This window comes from Sminthopsis crassicaudata, chromosome 1 (assembly GCF_048593235.1).
Source record: "Sminthopsis crassicaudata isolate SCR6 chromosome 1, ASM4859323v1, whole genome shotgun sequence".
NCBI classification, from domain to species: domain Eukaryota; kingdom Metazoa; phylum Chordata; class Mammalia; order Dasyuromorphia; family Dasyuridae; genus Sminthopsis; species Sminthopsis crassicaudata.
The window spans coordinates 273,364,883-273,382,068 of NC_133617.1; the positions used below are offsets into that span (position 1 = coordinate 273,364,883).

General features: G+C 35.2%; 1 protein-coding gene across 9 annotated transcripts in view; it reads left to right on the forward strand.

Moving 5' to 3' along the window:
- The window catches only part of MTFR1 (mitochondrial fission regulator 1), a 55,738-nt gene extending 43,493 nt beyond the window's left edge, over positions 1-12,245 (forward strand). For all 9 annotated transcript variants that reach the window (XM_074278784.1, XM_074278780.1, XM_074278787.1 and 6 more), the window contains 4 exons: positions 6,692-6,927; positions 8,935-9,208; positions 9,732-9,894; positions 10,560-12,245. In XM_074278784.1, coding sequence (XP_074134885.1) covers positions 6,692-6,927; positions 8,935-9,208; positions 9,732-9,894; positions 10,560-10,628 — 742 coding nt within the window. In that variant the 3' untranslated portion in view covers positions 10,629-12,245. The remainder of the gene's footprint in view (positions 1-6,691; positions 6,928-8,934; positions 9,209-9,731; positions 9,895-10,559) is intronic.
- Positions 12,246-17,186: the final 4,941 nt, after the last annotated feature.

Consider the following 17,186-nt stretch of genomic DNA (forward strand, 5'->3'; position numbering starts at 1 on the left):
TGCCAAGATTCACACAGATAGTGTCTTATGGCTGGACTCAAGACCAGCTGCTGTATACATTGTACCACTTACCAGCTTCCTTCTAATGGGTAGACAGTAGGGCTAATATATACATAATAGTTAAATAGAATATAGTTTGAGAAGAAGAGAAACAAAAAGGAAATGCATTCCAGGCATGTGGAACAGCAAGTGCAAAAGCATGATGGCAGGAGATGGAGTGTTATGTGTAAGGAAGAGAAAGAAAGCTAGTTAGCTAGATACAGAATTGGTAATGAATGCTCATTGAGACTGGCAAATTGGGTGTGAGCCAGGCTTGTTTAGAGCTTTAAAAGTTAAACAGAGAAATTGCCTTTTTATCCTAGATGCCATAAGGAGCCACTAGAGTTGATTGAACAGGATGGTTAGGAATGTGCTTAAGGAAAATTCTTGTTCAGTTGTTTGATTCATGTTCAGCTCTTTGTGGCCCCATTTAGGATTTTCTTAGCAAAGGTAATAGGGTGATTTACCATTTACCAGTTCATTGTACACATGAGGAAACTGAGGCAACCAAAGTTAAGTCTCTTATCCAGATTTGAATTCAGGAAGATTAGTCTTGCTGATTATCCTCTGCATCACTTAATGGTAACCATTAATTTTATTCAACCTAACAAGCATTTTTAAAGTATGCTCTGTAGCACTATGTAAGACTCTTTAAGAATTCGAAGAAAAAAATTAGTCCCTGCCCATATTGTATTCAACTTGAGGGGAAACAACATATGCCTAGATAAAATTTTCAGATTAGAGGTCAGTATTAGTACCATACTGTCATCAAAGGAGATAGAGATAGACACATATAAACATATATTTGTGTTTATAATCTCATCTTTCGTTTATCAATTAAACAAACTGTTTAATTAATAAAACAAAATAAAATTATTATGTAGGAAATGTAAAGAGATTCCTATAGTTAAGAGCTCAGTTTTTGTTTAGGTCCAGACCTGTGATTGCATTGCTGTAGGAAATTTATGATAATGAACCTCTGCTCTGCTACTTAGCCTTAGAATTCCCTGGGGCATTGAGATGTGTCCTAGGAAGCCCTTGAACCCTGTTCTTTTCCTTCTTGGCCAGCTTTCTATGCCAAATTGCCTGCCTTCTAATGAGGACTTCATAAAGAAGTAAAAGTCATGGTCAAGAAAGAAAGAATAAAAATAATTATTAATGAATTGGCCACTTGTAAAATTAGGTCTCCGAACAACATCCAGATCTTCTCCCCTTAACATTAGGTTCTCTAAAAAAAAAAAAAAAAAAAAATTAGGTTCTCTCTCTTCCCATTTATTTTTTCAGTCTTTGATTATTTATCTTTACTTCAAAAGAATTAATTTAGCTTTAAGATATTTAACATGGATTGGTCTACCTGCCATCTAAGGAAGGGGGTGGGGGGAAGGAGGGGAAAAATTGGAACAAGGTTTTGCAAGGGTCAATGCTGAAAAATTACCCATGCATATATCGTATAAATAAAAAGCTAAAAAAAGAATTAATTTTAAAAATAAAGGATTAAGAAAGACTTGTGAAATTGATGAAGCTATGGAGTGTTTTTGCAGTGGTGATCCTCTTTATGACATACTCCATAGGATGTAATGTTATATAGTTTTGTAGAAAAACATGTGCTCCCAGAAACATTTGCTTTGACCACTTCTTCATATTTTTTATAATAGCTTTTTATTTTTCAAAAGGCATGCAAATATAGTTTCCAACATTCACCCTTGCAAAACCTTCTGCTCCAAATTTTTCTCCCTCCGTCTGTCCTTCCTCTTCCCCTATACAGCAAGTAATCCAGTATAGATTAAACATGTACAATTCTTCTAAACATATTTCCACATTTATCATGCTACACAAGAAAAATCAGATCAAAAGGGGGGGAGTGGGAGGAGACGAGAGAATTAAAAACAAGCAAGCAAACTGATGAGAGTTAGGAAAGGGGGAACCCATTTTGGTTCGGTGCAAGGATAAGCTAGTGATGGTGCAGAGTCCCCTGTAAAGGAATTTACAGTCCCAAAAACCTAGATTGATAAAAAAGATTTATTGTAGGAGTTTGGAAGTAAGGGTAAAGGTAGAAAGACGCCAGGGCCAGAGGTGGTCACTGGGCGTACAGGAACCCTTACATGGCTGGAAGGATGTTATGTTGGGGGGGGGCTCTTGCAAAGAATGGACTTCCAGGGTTCCCCTTTTTATAATCTTGATGGTAGGTGGAGTCCCAGGCTCCTGGATGGTTTCTGCCAGGGTTAGCATTGAATAGAATTCAATGGATTTTTAGATAAGGAAGAAGCTGTGGTGGTTGAGGAAACCTGAGCAGATAGTGGGAGGCTGGGAAAGCCCAAATTAGCTCAGATCCGGAGGGGGCTGGGAAATCTCAGATATCATTGGAATTCAAAAAGGGTGTTTTTTGACCAGGATTTGTGAATCAAAGATCCTAGTTTTTTCCTGCCATCTTAGCCAGTCTAAAAGGTGGATTATTTCTTTATTTTAAAAACTAGTTCACGAATGTGACTTTAGGCTAAGTTTTCAAAATATAAGAATAAAATAAACTTTAGAAATATTTTAATTCCACTTTAAAAGATGAAGTTCCAATAAAAAGGTTTTTTCATTCAACTTTAAAACATCTGTCCACATTTTACAATGAATTCCGTTTAGGTGACCTTTTTCCATTACTTGTCATTCTTTTCAGTCATCAAGTATTTATTAATTGTTAAATATGTTCTGTACATTCTGCTAAGCACTTAGAGAAAAAAGACCTCTTGTGATTTATAAAATGTAGGTGTTTGTTGTAAATGTCTGTTAAAATAAAATAGCACATTTTAACATATTAACTGCTAACATACATAATAGATAAGTAAATGACAGTTTATAAAAATTAAATTCTGATCACTTTACAGTGTTTTTTCAAATTCAATGTGATCCAACAGTATGAAAGAAAAAAATCTTTTAAAAGCCATTTCAATCTTAGGCAAACATATTCAGAATCAGTTGGATGACAGTCCTAATATATCCTTCTATGTTCAGACCATATATAAAGTGGAATGCTGTAGTCTTTCTGGTAACCACATTTCAGTAAGGAATCTGAAAAACTAAAATGCATTGAAAGAAAGTTGATCTGATTAGATATCATTCAATATAAGCCTCATTTGAAGGAACTAGGAATATTTAGGAAACAAAGATTTGAAGAAATCTAAATGCAGCTGTCCCTGCCTCTATATTATTGAGTGGGGAGGAGGGAACCTAAATTTTAATCAGGTTCCTGAAAGGAGTCCCTTGCAAAAAAAAAAAAAAAAATGGTAAATGAAATTGAGACAAAAGAACTTTAGAATAGCTAAAAATTTTCAGCTTCCTTCTAGTCACATGAACATAAAACTATACTTGCCTTTTCTATCTAGCCCACAAAACTATTAAACATTTAAAAGTTTAACAATTTTTTTTTCCCTTTTTGAGTCACTGTTAAGTTTGCTTTATAGCATGGCAATATCTTTTGCAGCATAATTTACTGAAACTATAATGCAAGGAAAATGCTAGTGACATTTATGAGCAGAAACTGTTAGTAAGATGAAGACCAAGTGAAGTTTTTCAGTTGGTTCTGCTTGTGATAAAGTTACCAGTTCAGATTGTCTTCTCTAAAAGTGTTAAACAGCTTCTTGTTACTTTAAGAAAGACACAAACTTCACAAAAATAATTTTAGAATTTATGGCTCATCTTTTGCCAGTATTATAAAGATTATATGGGAATTAAGAGAATGATAGCAATATTTTAATAAGTTTTGAGTTGAAAAATGTTTTGTTTTTAAGGATCTTATTAGAGGGTCAAAACATACAAACATTTCTTAATTATCTATTATGTGCCATACTTTGAAAATACAAAGAAAAGCAGAACCTTTCTGAGGAGCTTACAGTCTTATGGGGTTTCTGACTATTTATTTATACAGCGTGTGTGTGTTTTGTGTCTGTGTATACACACATATACATAGAGACTTCATAGAATAACAGAGGGAGGAGGTACCAAGATGGAGGGGGATTGGGACTGACTTGGAAACAGATGAGGAGGGTAGAGTGAGGCATTGGGGGCAACCAGTGAAAATGCTTAGAGTTAGGTAAAGAGAGGTCTTATAAGAAACAGTAAAATGTCATAGGGTCCTAGTATAGAAGAATAAGGGGAAAGAAAACTGGATGTGTAAAGCAGTCAGGTTTGGGGGGGGGGGACTTTAAATAACAAAAGGATTATAATTTAAAAGGCTTTAAACACAAAGTTTATATATTTGATCCAACAGCTAGTATTTAGCCATTGGAGTTTATTAGAATAAGAAAGTGTTGTAGTCAAACCTGTAGTTTAAGGAAGATCAGTGTGATGGCTGAGTGAAGGACAAATTGGAGGGGAAGAGACATAAGGAAAGGAAACCAACCATTAGGTTATTGCAATAGTCCATGAATAATCTCATGCACTGGGGTGATGTCAGTGTCACAGAAAAGAAAAGAGGATATGAAAGAAATGTTATTAAAGTAGGAAAAAAAAAACCAACAGAAATTTGCAACTAATTGCATAGAGAGGGTGAAGAAATGTGAGAATTTGAGGATTACTCCTAAGTTTGTGAGCCCTAGATAGTAATAGGAAAGTTTTGGGAGAAAAATAATTCATTTTGGGACCTTTCAAGTTTAAGGTGTTTATAAGAAGATCCAGTTTCAAGATATCCAATAGTCAAATCCAATAGATTTGAAACTAAAGGATGAAAGTTAGGATTGGCTAAGTAGGTCATAAATTAATCTTCTTAGAAGTGATCATTGAATCATTGGGAGCTGAAGAGATCACCAAGTGAAATTGTTTGGAGGGAAAAGAGGAAATGACCCAAGACAAAGCCTGGGGGGGCACATGGATGCAGACCCTCAGACACACAGGAAAAGACAGGAGTTAACTGAACATCTCAGGACAGCTTAAGTAAGGTGAATCTTTCTGGTAGGCATTTAGGGGAGGTTCTTTGAACTATTACCAGTGGCCAAGTAGCTCAACCTTGTCAGATAATAATAGTTATAATAGCTAACATTTACATAGTGCTTAATTTTGTGCCAGGTACTGTTTTTCCTGAATGTTCCTATTTCATCTAATTAAATTCCTATCTTAAATATACACACATATTTATTTTTTATTTTTTTTTATATTATTTTTTATTATATATATATATATTTTATAATATTATCATTTGTATTCATTTTTCCAAATTACCCCCCCTCCCTCTATTCCCTCCCCCCGACGACAGGCAATACCATACATTTTACATGTGTTACAATATAGTCTAGGTACAATACATGTGTGCGAATATCATTTTCTTGTTGCACAATAAACATTAGAATCCGAAGGTACATGCAACCTGGGCAGACAGATATTAGTGCTAACAATTTTCATTCCCCTCCCAGTGTTTCTTCTCTGGGTGCAGCTACCCCTGTCCATCATTGATCAACTGGAAGTGAGTTGAATCTTCTTTATGTTGAAGATTTCCACTTCCATCAGAATACATCCCCATACAGTATTGTTGTTGAAGTATACACACATATTTATGACAATCTGAGAACTCTTTGTAATTTATAAGACCCTGGATAGGGAGAGCCAAAATTTATCTCCTCTGTTCCCATCCCATGAGACAAAGACTGTATACCCAAATTATTATTGGTTTGAAAAAACAGGGGTCTGAAATATATAAAAGGGAATGTTAGAGACGAGCAGACAAGTTATTGCTAATACCAACATACCCTCTCTGACTTTAAAAAGGTTGCCCATCTTCTCATTTTGGGGGCAAGCCACCAAAGTAAACCTCCTATTTGGGCCTCAGTTATGGTGCTTGATCAGGGGAAAGAAATGTATTGTGTCCATAGGCATTATCAAATTCTTTGGAATACCTGCTCTGGATATTTATATTAGAAACTTCTATGTTGGATATTGCTGGTAATGCTCCATGAAAGCCTAAATCATCCCATCTAGTTAATATTAAATGTGGGGTTGAGAGAGAAAGTTTAAAAAATATTTTGTTCCTAGTAATAGAAGTACTGGATGGAGTACTGACACATAAAAGTCCCCTTTTAATAACCCTGTGTGGTCAGTAATGGAGGACAGTACTTAGCAATTAAGAGTAAATTATCAAGAGTTAAATAAAAGTTATACTCTTTGCTATAGCTCTTGCTGATCTTGGCATTGTTGAGTAGATAGCCCAAGCCCCAAATGAGTGGTATGGAGTTATTGATCTCACCAGCAATCAACTTCTCTCTCCCAGGTGCTGGGACTGATTCAGGACTTCAGGACTGGTTTGTGTTTACTGGAAAAGTTACTTCTTTTTAGTTTTGTATTCTCTCACTATCTTAATCTTGTGATTCTTTGAACTCCCAGTTCATGTTGCAACAGTTTTTCAGGCATAGATTTTTTTTTTTCCCTGAGGCGGGGGATTAAGTGACTTGCCCAGGGTCACACTGCTAGGACGATAAGTGTCTGAGATCAGATTTGAGCTCAGGTCCTCCTGAATTCAAGGCTGGTGCTTTATCCAATGCACCACCTACCTGCCCCTGAGGGGATAGATCTTAAAGGTCCCACTTGCTGAGCACATTTACTGACAATATTCTTGTGATCCTGTTTCCCCAAAGCCCAAGGCAACTTACATTTTTTTTTTTTAATCTTTTTCTCACAGAACAGAGATTGGATCAAAGCAGGCCCCTCCAGATGAATTTCATTTCTTTGAGAAGCCCCCAAATAGATACCTTTCTTTACCAAACCTCGCTCCAGAGGATCCAGAACCCAAAGTGACGGCTTTAGCCAATGATGAAGCATTGCAGAAGATCAGTGCACTGGAACATGAACTGGCTACTCTCAGAGCACAGATCGCCAAAATCGTGACTTTGCAAGAACAGCAGAGTCTTACTTCAGGTATTTGAAGTTTGAACTTCTTTCATTTAAACAGATAAAATAGAATCCAGTAGAAGAAAGTCACTTGTCCTAAAATTTGTATAATGATGTTTATCATCTGCTAATATTAGCTATTTTTTGGACATTAACTTGCTGAGCACCATGTCCAATAAATATCATTTAGTACATTTTTATAACACACTCCATACCACTGGAAAATCATGGATTTGAGAAATATAGTCTCTATTGAGTCAGAAGACATTTACTTAATAGCATCACTCCACACAATTTTTTAATATGATTAACTCTGGAATCAGAAGAACAAGGAAAGCGGAGGAAAGCCCCTTTACAAATATCATCTCATTTGATCCCCACAACAACCCATTTTATAGTTGAGGAAACTGAGGCAGACAGATTAAATGACTTGCCTAGGGTCACACAACTGGTAAATATCAGAATACTTTAGAACTCAGAGTTCTTCCAAACTATAGTCCTAGCCTTTTCTCTCCTGTTCCACCTAGCTGCCTTAGACAATCCCAAAATCTTTATAATCTAATTTGGAATACATTCAGAGATATATTTAAAGAGACACACACTCATAATACTCAAATTAATTCCCTGCATGCCTAGCCTGGCAATATGGTAAAGTGGAAAGAATATGAAACATAGAGTAATTAGATTCATGTTTAACTCTGCTAGTTATAGTCATGATTTTGGGCAGATCATTATAATTCAGCAAGCCTCAGTTTACTCATCTATGAAAAAGAGAGGGGGTAATACTTTCCCTTCTAATTGGTATTAGTGAGAATAATACATTGGAAAAGATGGACTATGGCATTTTAATCTCCACTACCTGTTCCATTGACTTGCAATCTTGTGTCACTCTTATAGAGTTGAGGAAACTGCTATGAGTCGAAGACATGAGGGTAAATAACCCATAACACATGTAGCCTATGCATGTAAGCTTTCCACATGATTCAGTATACTTTTTTAACATTAGGTAATTTTGTTATTTCACCTCTTATTTTCTTTTATTTGGGTTAATCTATTCATTTAATAAACTTCACCCAGATAACTTTTCTGTATAGTCTTTTTTGTTTTAACTCTATAAATTATTGTTTGTTTGGCTTTATCTCCCTCTGCTGGTACATTGGAAAAAGTGCCACAAATGTGAGTTTAAATGAGAGAGTAAGTGGGAGTGAGAATTGGCCAGGGGGCAGAGTATCTTCCTGTATGTGATCATATATTTCTGTTACATTATGTGACCCAGATTTATTTATTTATTTATTTATTTGTGACCCAGATCTTAAAAGAAAAATTTCTTTTGGATTGATGTACTTCCCTCCTAGTAGCTCCAAATTACTGTCTGAAGTTCAAATTGTATAGAAAGCTTACATAAGTCTACTACAGTTAAATAAAGTAATTGATTTAGTCTTAAATGTTTGTGTTGAGTGAAATAAAATAGATGAATCCCTTCTCTCACCATAATTTTATTGGATCCTAATGATTATGAATCAAATGTCTGAACTTGAATCAATCTATTTTTTAAAATTATATTTTAAAAAAGAATTTAGGTTAGCAATCTAAAGGTAAATTAGACAAATGTCAATGTACAGCATACATTTGATCTTATAAACTGTCAAGTAGTATAAGTTTTAAAGGATTCTTTGTGGCATTAATTGCCAATGTAATATGGCACAGTTTGCAGCTACTACTGGTATGGATCCAAACTTGAACATTTGAGCTCTCAAAAGCACCCTTGTAAAAGCAGAACTTTTCCACTCTGAAAAGGTTTGAGTGGAAAATTACTGTAACCTAGATTTGGGCATTTATAATGAAGTAACTGAAATCACATTTCCACTTATGTAACCAAGATAACAAAAAATGTATTGTGATTTTCAATACTTCAGTCACATTCCAGATAAAATTTTTATTCTCAAAAATATTTTTAAAAAAATAAATCTGGAATATCACTTATGTTTCAGTGTCAAAATAGCATTAATTTTATTATGACTATTATTTATGTAGGTGGCTTAAGTCCTACCACACCTACAATTGCCCCACCATCACCTGCTGTTCCACCACCACCATTACCACCACCACCACCGCCGCCGCCACCTCCTCTTCCTTCGTCAGGATTACACCAAAGTGTATCTGCTGTTGATCTGATTAAAGAGAGAAGAGAGAAGAAAACAAGTGCTGGAAAGATATTGGTAGAAAATAGCCCAAAGAAACCTGAAGTGCCAAATATGCTAGAAATCCTAAAAGACATGAACAATGTAAAACTTCGGTCTGTAAAAAGGTGAAATATGTTTTATGTATATATTTTCTCTCTTCCTTTCTCCCTAACACCTACATTTATGTATAGTTACAGACTGTGAAAATTTCTTTTGATCACACAAAATGCCTAACTATTGTTCAGTTTATAATAATTTCTTTACAGTATTTAAATTCTTGAATAAAGTTCTGTCCAGTGAAAGAGCCCTAACTGTTAGCCCTCTTAAGAGACTAGGAAGAAATTCTTCAAGTCAGTTTTGTTCTTTTAATTTTTAAAACAATATTTTTTTCACATATTTAAAAGTACACTGTTCTGGAAGACATATTTATTCATCACAGAGCGTTAAATCAAGAGTGCACCCCCCCAAAAAAAATTGACTTTGAAAAATACAGCTCTTTTACCATTCCTAGACTTCACTTTCTCAATGTTGTAGGTAAATATCCTTAGATAGCATGTGACATATCGGATACAGTGTTCACTATAGTCATAACATGTGTATTTATAACACATTAAAATCTAACCTTTTTTTTTTTTTAACCTCTTTAAGATCAGAGCAAGACGTAAAATCCAAACCCGTGGACCCTGCTGACCCTGCAAGCCTTATTGCAGAAGCTTTAAAAAAGAAATTTGCCTATCGGTACCGAAGTGACACTGAAACTGAAAAATCCATTCCAAAATCTGAATCAAAGACCACCTCAGAAACAATGTTGGTCAGTATTTTTTCCTTTCTAGTCATAATGCATACATGGGGGAAATGAGGGTGGGGCGTGTATTTAAACGTAATGTTGATTAAATGCCTATCATCTTTTAAGTATTGTCTAACGTGTCCTTCCTATTTATTCTAATAAATCTTGATATTTGAGCTTTCCAGTATCTGGAAATTCAGATGGGATCACAGAGATACAATATTACCACCTTACTTTTGCATTGCATTTTATAGTTTTCAAATGACAAACATTTTCTTATTTGGTATGTATGCAAATTCATAGGCAGCATTGTATCATATGTTTTTACAGATACTAATGCCATAAGAGTGGAGAGGAAGAAGAAATCATTTGGCTGGAATGATTGGCAATGGTTTTGTGAAGATGAATTAGGGCTTGAAGGGTAGCCAAAATTGGAAATTATTTAAGTGTAACATAAGTAATAGTTTTTTTCCAGGAGTTGATTACCTTGATTAATAATGGTTGTCAGGTTATGCACGTTTGTGTTTGCAATGCTAACTTCTTAAATTAAGATTTTAATATTATTAAATTATTTGAACTTTCATTCCAGAAATATTTGTCAGTAATCATGCAAAATATGTCATAGGAGGTTATTGCTGTTATTGAACCAAATGCCTTTAATAATTCCTTCTGTCTGTTTCTTTTTTCAGTTTGGGCCACACATGCTGAAGTCTACAGGAAAAATGAAGTCTTTAATTGAAAATGTTTCACATTCCTAAGTAGACACTAAGTAGAAGGAAAAGACTATTTTGTTGAACTGTTGTTTAGTTAGGGTTAAGTAAGACTGGTAGAAATCAACATTATTTAGCAAATCCTTGACTTTTATGTTCAGTGGCTGCTTGTGAAACCAAAAAGTAAATTAAACCATGATAAAAACACTTATTTTTTTGTTTCTGAAAGATGGTCTGTTCTGAAGCCACTGATAGAATATGTGGATTCTGACAAGTTTTAATGTATCCAAGTTGCTTGGATTTAAATTGTCCATTCTTTAAAAAAATATATATATGTTTAGATTTCAGAACATTTGTGGATATTACTCTGAGGTTTTTAATTCCTAAACACTATAATTTATCTGTAAAATGTTTTATTTGCATGTATTTGACAGATTTAAAACAGTTTGTGATGATGGCAATGAAGTACTGTTAAGTTATCTTCATTCATATTAAATATTAATTTTGTCTACAATGATGGAACAGCTGGTATAACATAAGTTGTTGCAGTGAAACATTTAATTTGAGATTTGAATCTTCTTGCCTGTAACAGAACTCAAGATTTACTTTAAAACTCTAATTTCTTTCTCATACTTATTGGAAGTTAGAGGTCAGAAAGTTGCAAGAAGACAACTTAATGTAGAAATATGTGTCAAAATGCTCATTTTGAAGTTGAAGTGGATGACCTTGAATGCTTTTTTTCATCTCAGTGCCAGTCAGTACCAAGTGAAAAAAAAATGCAGGAGAAAGAAAGGAATCAAGTTAGCTTTTGACTTAGAATCCTTTTGTTTGTAAAGACCAAATGTATCATTGTGTTTTTCCCCTTTTGGTGGCTCGTTGTTCAGTACATAATTCTGAAATGTCAGCATAATTGGAGGATTTCAGAAAGTGTAATAGTTCTTTAAAACATGATGTTTGAGTGTTTCAGAAAGTGTTTGATTGTTAGTGAACTTAGTAATAGGGAAAGGAGTTGTTGAGTCTAGCAGTAAGAGGAAGTAACTTTCTATTAAATTGGTATATATCTGGTCACTGTATTGTTTCCTAGAACCGTGTCAAAAAACCCAGAAATTCCAGGTATTAAATATTAAACACTTTCTGTTGTTTTAAGATACGTTTCCTATTTTTACAGCCCTTGTGACATCTTTTGTAATACCAACAGTACTGTGTCTCCACTTGACAAACAAAGCTTGAGTCAATGCTTGAAAAATCTTCAACCATGATTTTTTTTTTTTACTCATTGAATTTAAAATTCTAATCTCCTAGGGAAAATCCTACACTTCTTTGAGAGGAGTAGGGAGAGTTTTCACTTTTAAGTTATTTACAAATCTGTGCAATGGTCTCTTAAATATTAAAGTTTTGTTGAAGTATATGCTATGGTCTTCAAGGGTTTATTGATTATTCAGCTTTAATTTTGAATTGTGACTACTTATTTTAACATGCATTTTAAAGTTGTGTCTGTTTTACATATTTTAAAAGACTACCTACCCTTAAAAAATTTCAAAACAACTACTTTCATAAATATTTTGGCCTTCTGAGAAGTATATATTTGTACTGGTATTGAACTTATGCCTGGGCACAGATTTAAAAGACTATTTTAAAATAAAGCAAACTGTTGTTTCTCCTGGATTATGTGGATTTATATCATTCTCAGTAGACAAGAGTCCTTTACTTCCATTACAAATGTGACTTCACTAGCATCCTTTGTCCTTGTCTTCACTATTTTAAGAAGACATGTGTTCCCTAAAATAAGCTACCAGCAGAAGGGACTGTACTTAAATTTTAAATCTTATCCAGTTTTAACTTTCTTAAGAAATCATTCCATAGAAATTCTCACACACACAAACACATTTAAGTAGACACTTTCTTGAAACTCCAGCTTAGTTCTTTGCCCTTCTTTGTTTTCCAGTTTTTCAAGTCTAGTTTGATTTTTTTAAAAACCCTTTTCCCCAACCGACAGCTTAATGGCAGCACAATTTTAAAGTTGGAAGAGAACATTAGAGATGATACAGCTAACCACCTCTGTGAGTTTTTTTTTTTTTTTTTTTTTTTGGGAGGGGGGGGTTGGTCTCAGGACCTTACACTCATTAAAATTATTTAAGGTTCCCCCCAAGAGCTTATGTTTATGTGGGTTATATCTGTTCTTACTATGTTAGAAATTACAATGTTTTAATATTATTGTGAAAATAGTTTTGACCTTTCAGATCCTTAAAAAGATCCAGGGTTCCCTCTGTGAGCCACTGACTTAGACAAATAATTCAAGATGGGAAAGTGAGGAAGGAGGATCTAAGGCATAGGATAAGCATCCATGCTTCTGAAGACATATTTGACCAGTAATGCAAAGGCAACTGCATAGTTAAGTTGTGGACCCCACTGATGTTTCCTGCATGTCTTTGTGCTTTTTGTGTTGCAATCATGGAGCTCTGTAGTTGTGTGGAAAAAGGACTTATCCCTAGCCTTTTCATGCCAAGTTTTCATATATCCCAGAACATGGGCAAGTAATGCATAATGCATATAGAGTTAGTCAAGTAGGAAGACCAGATACCTGGCCTGGCATTGGTTGGTACAACAATAGAATGCAATGAAATGAATATACATTTGCCAAACCTCGTTTCCAAAGGATGGTTTTGTTCTGACCCATTTTGGTCATCTAGTGCGGTGCCTGGAGGTTTGTTCCTCCCCCCAGCCCTGCCTGACAACAGAAGTTGCTATTGTGGCTATTCTCTGTGCTAATAACTTAAGAACTTTAGGAAGATGTTTCTAGAACCTTAAGGGGGAGAAAAGAGGGTCCAGCATTTTAACTGAGCCATTTGAAACAACCATTGGTTTGGTTCTACAGACTCAATATGACTCCCTCCATTCTCCCTCCAATGCACCCCTAGCACATAGCACTCATGGATAGTGCAGAGAACTTGGACTTTTGCATGAGAAGGAGCAAGGTTCAACTTCTGGCTCTCACCTGAATCCAGTCTTTTGTTAGTCCCTTCCACTGTGGTCTACTCTGTAGGATGCCTGTTCTGTTTTTGAAAGAAATTAAATATATTCTATAACATTAAAAGTTTAAAAAAAAAAAAAAAAAAAAAAAGGCTGGCCACAACATGCCACTTGACAGATGTTGCTAATAAGTGATAAACTGGAGTGAGTATTTTGACACATTAAGTTCAAAATCTGTTCACTTGCCAAAAGTTTAATTCGAATAAAAGTTGGCATCACAATACGGTGTTCTGCATTTCTGTATGTACACACAGACGTGAGCAGGTGTTGGGCGGGGGAAAGCCTTAAGTCTTGTAAGACATAATTTTATTTAACATTACTCTATATATCCAAGCCATTTCCAGCTTGGAGAGAGATTCAAAGTGACATGATGTCCCCGTGTCCTCAGACATTGCCTCACCAGTTTCTGATAGAATTTATAGGAACCTTGCACAAGGAAAAGATGCCTTAAAATACTGCTAAAGTTTTACAGAATTGAGCAACCAAGTTGTTATATTCCTCCTTGACTACTCTCTTCATTCATGGGGGGACTTTTTTCAATGGAGGAACATTGGGCTTGGGCCAATCACTTCTAGCAGGTGGCAATGCAATTAAGGGGAACAAAGTGGAGGTTACTCTATACTGTTTTGTCCACTTTTTAAAAAATTATTTTTCCAATTATAAAATTATTTTTTTTAAATTTTGAGTTCTAAATTCTCTTTTTCCCCACTTCCCTCGTTAAGAAGACAAGCAATTCTAAAGAGAAAGTCTGAAAAGAATCCTAAGCTGATGGTCAGATAACGCTGACTGAAATAAAATGCCCTGCTATTTCTCCAAAATGAAACTCCTCCCTGGTCTATAGGGACAAATCATTGCAGGGAATCCTAGCTCTACTCCCAAAGACTACCTTTAGGGTAATCTGTGCATTATTAGCCAATTTACTCTCTCCAGAGCATTATGGAGGGTCCTATTCTCTTAAGTGAACACAGATCTTTGCAGAAGGAACACTGAGGAGCCTTTGAATAGACTCTCTGAGATGTTCCCGGGGCTTTAGATGTGCCAAACATCAGATTACTGCCACGTTAGGTTGGATCTTCCTTCTCAAAGAGGACCAAGACATGAGGGAGGGGAGAATTTGCAAGGTCACCTGCCTCCCTTCCCCCTCCAGAATCGATGGAAATTTTGATATAGATTAAAATAAGTGGAGAACAGAGCTGGATGCAATGGGAGACCTCGACTTTTTTAAGCTAAGGTTTTAAACTTGTCTCAGTTTGACTGAGGCTGTATCCATCCAGTGAGTAAGATTAGGACTTCTATTTAATTGGGGGACATCATAAGACTAGAAATGGCTCTTTTCAGTTTATCACAAGAATGAGTTATACTCGTCCAAGTTAAACAATGGACCCACATTATATAAGCTGTGAAGTTTTAAAATATAACAAGGGATGGGAATTTTTCTATTCATTGCAAAGAAATCTTTGTGAACCTGGAGAGCCTAGCAATGTTGCTATAGCTCCCCAAAAAACCTCTTCCACAATGACCTAAAAAAGCCTACACTGAATTCTGAACTTGAAAGTTGACATAAAAGACAGAAACTCAGGCTAGTCATCTCCCTTCCTACTCTTCCCCTCCCCTCCACCAAAATAAGCAATGCTCAAGAATAACCTAAAAGTCCTGTGGCAGGAAATAGGCTGGAAAAATGAGCAAAAAACTACTGTGATGATAGCAGTGTTGCAGCCATCCTCATTGACAATTCAAAGCAGATGAGCCCTTCCATCTCAGTGGTGAGATGAATGAGGCAAGAGACTCATAGAGTATGAAAAGAGCTCCAGTTTATTATGCCGGACTGCCTTGCTGGATATATATTTTTGTAAGCGTGATAAGTGGTGAGCAGTAAGCAATCCCAATCACCATTCAGAGAAGCAGCTTGTGGGCTTTGTGTAATGCATTGTATCTGCCAATGGGAGAAGAGCCAATCCAGCATTTCAGCAGCTTGCTCACAGGCAATAGACCCTGTCAAGGTATCCATGCTTACGAACCAATGGTTGTGACCCTCAGGCTGAAACCCATTCCCATGATCACAACTCATTGCTCCTTACTCAACAAGGGCCTTAATGCAATGTGGCAGAAAACTTATTGTGCACCAAAGATTGAGGTGCCCTTGGTACTCCCTCTCGATAGTCCCATAGCCTAGTAGTTCACAATACAAACTCAGGAAAAAAAACACAAGAAAGTAAAGAACATGCAGACTGGACACAAATATAATAAGAATTCCCACAAATACTTAATAAAGATGGGTTTGTTTGATTAAAAAAAAATTGAAAATAAGATCAATAAAGAAAAAAATTAGGGAAAGAGAATTAACACTTTTATAAAAATAGTATAAAAATTGAAGAAAATAATTCTCTAAGAAATAAAATTGACCAAATGATAAAAAACCTTATTGGAAAAAAATAATATATCAAAAATTTGATTTGGTCAAATAGAAAATGACTCCATGAGACATTAAGAAACAAAAAAAAAGGAAAAAATTCTGAGGAAAAACAACTGGCCTGGAAAATAAAAGAGAATTTGATAATCAGTGGATTCTGATTTCTAATCTTTTCTCCTATCTTCTTCCATTTTATAGGTGACTTTGTCCCATTCTCATTCACAGTTGTGATTGCTGTGTATTTCCCTCCATTCTAATGTCTTATATTTTTATCCTTTTTTTGACCCTGCCTCTTCTCTGAGTCCATTTTACTTCTGATTACCACTTTTCTTAATCTACCATCCTCATCTCCCCTTCCCCATTTTTCTCTTATTCCTTTCTCTCCTTTTCTCTTGAGGAAATTTCTGTACCCAACCATGTATATGTATGCATATTCCTTTTCTTCTTGAATTAGTTTGAGATGCTCTGCTCCCTTCTCCCCTCTATTATATAAACTTTGCCTTGTGTGCCTCATTTATGTGATAATTTTCCCCATTCTTCTTTCCCTTCACCCTTCTCATTCTTCTGAGATTATCTCAATAGCTTCAGATCCATAATCATCTTCCTACATAGAAATATAAAGTTTAACCTTGTGTAGTATTCCCTTACGATTTCTTGCTCATGTTCACCTTTTTATGCTTCTCTTGAATCTTGGGTTTGAATGTCAGATTTTCTATTCAGCTCTGATCTTTTCATAAAGAGTGCTTAAAAATCCTCTATTTCAAATATTCATTTTTCTCCTATAGGATTGTGCTTAGTTTTCTTGGGTGGGCTATTGGTTGTAATCCTAGCTTTATTTTGCTTCTGGAATACCACATTTCACCCCCCCCCCCCAAAAAAAAATTAGGATGGAGAAAAATGCGTGGTATTCATAACTGAATGTAAATGGGATGAACTCATGCATAAAATAGAATTGGAGAGTAGAGTGAAGTAGAAACCAGAATCCAACAAAATGTTACTTACAAGAAACACACTTGAAAATATATACATAGTAAAAATAAGGGTTTGAAGCAGAAGCTATTAAGCTTCAATAAAAGTTAAAAAGGCAAGGAGGCAATCATGATCTCAAGCAGCAAAAATAGACTTAATCAGAGATATCAGGGTAATTATATTTGCTTAAAGATACT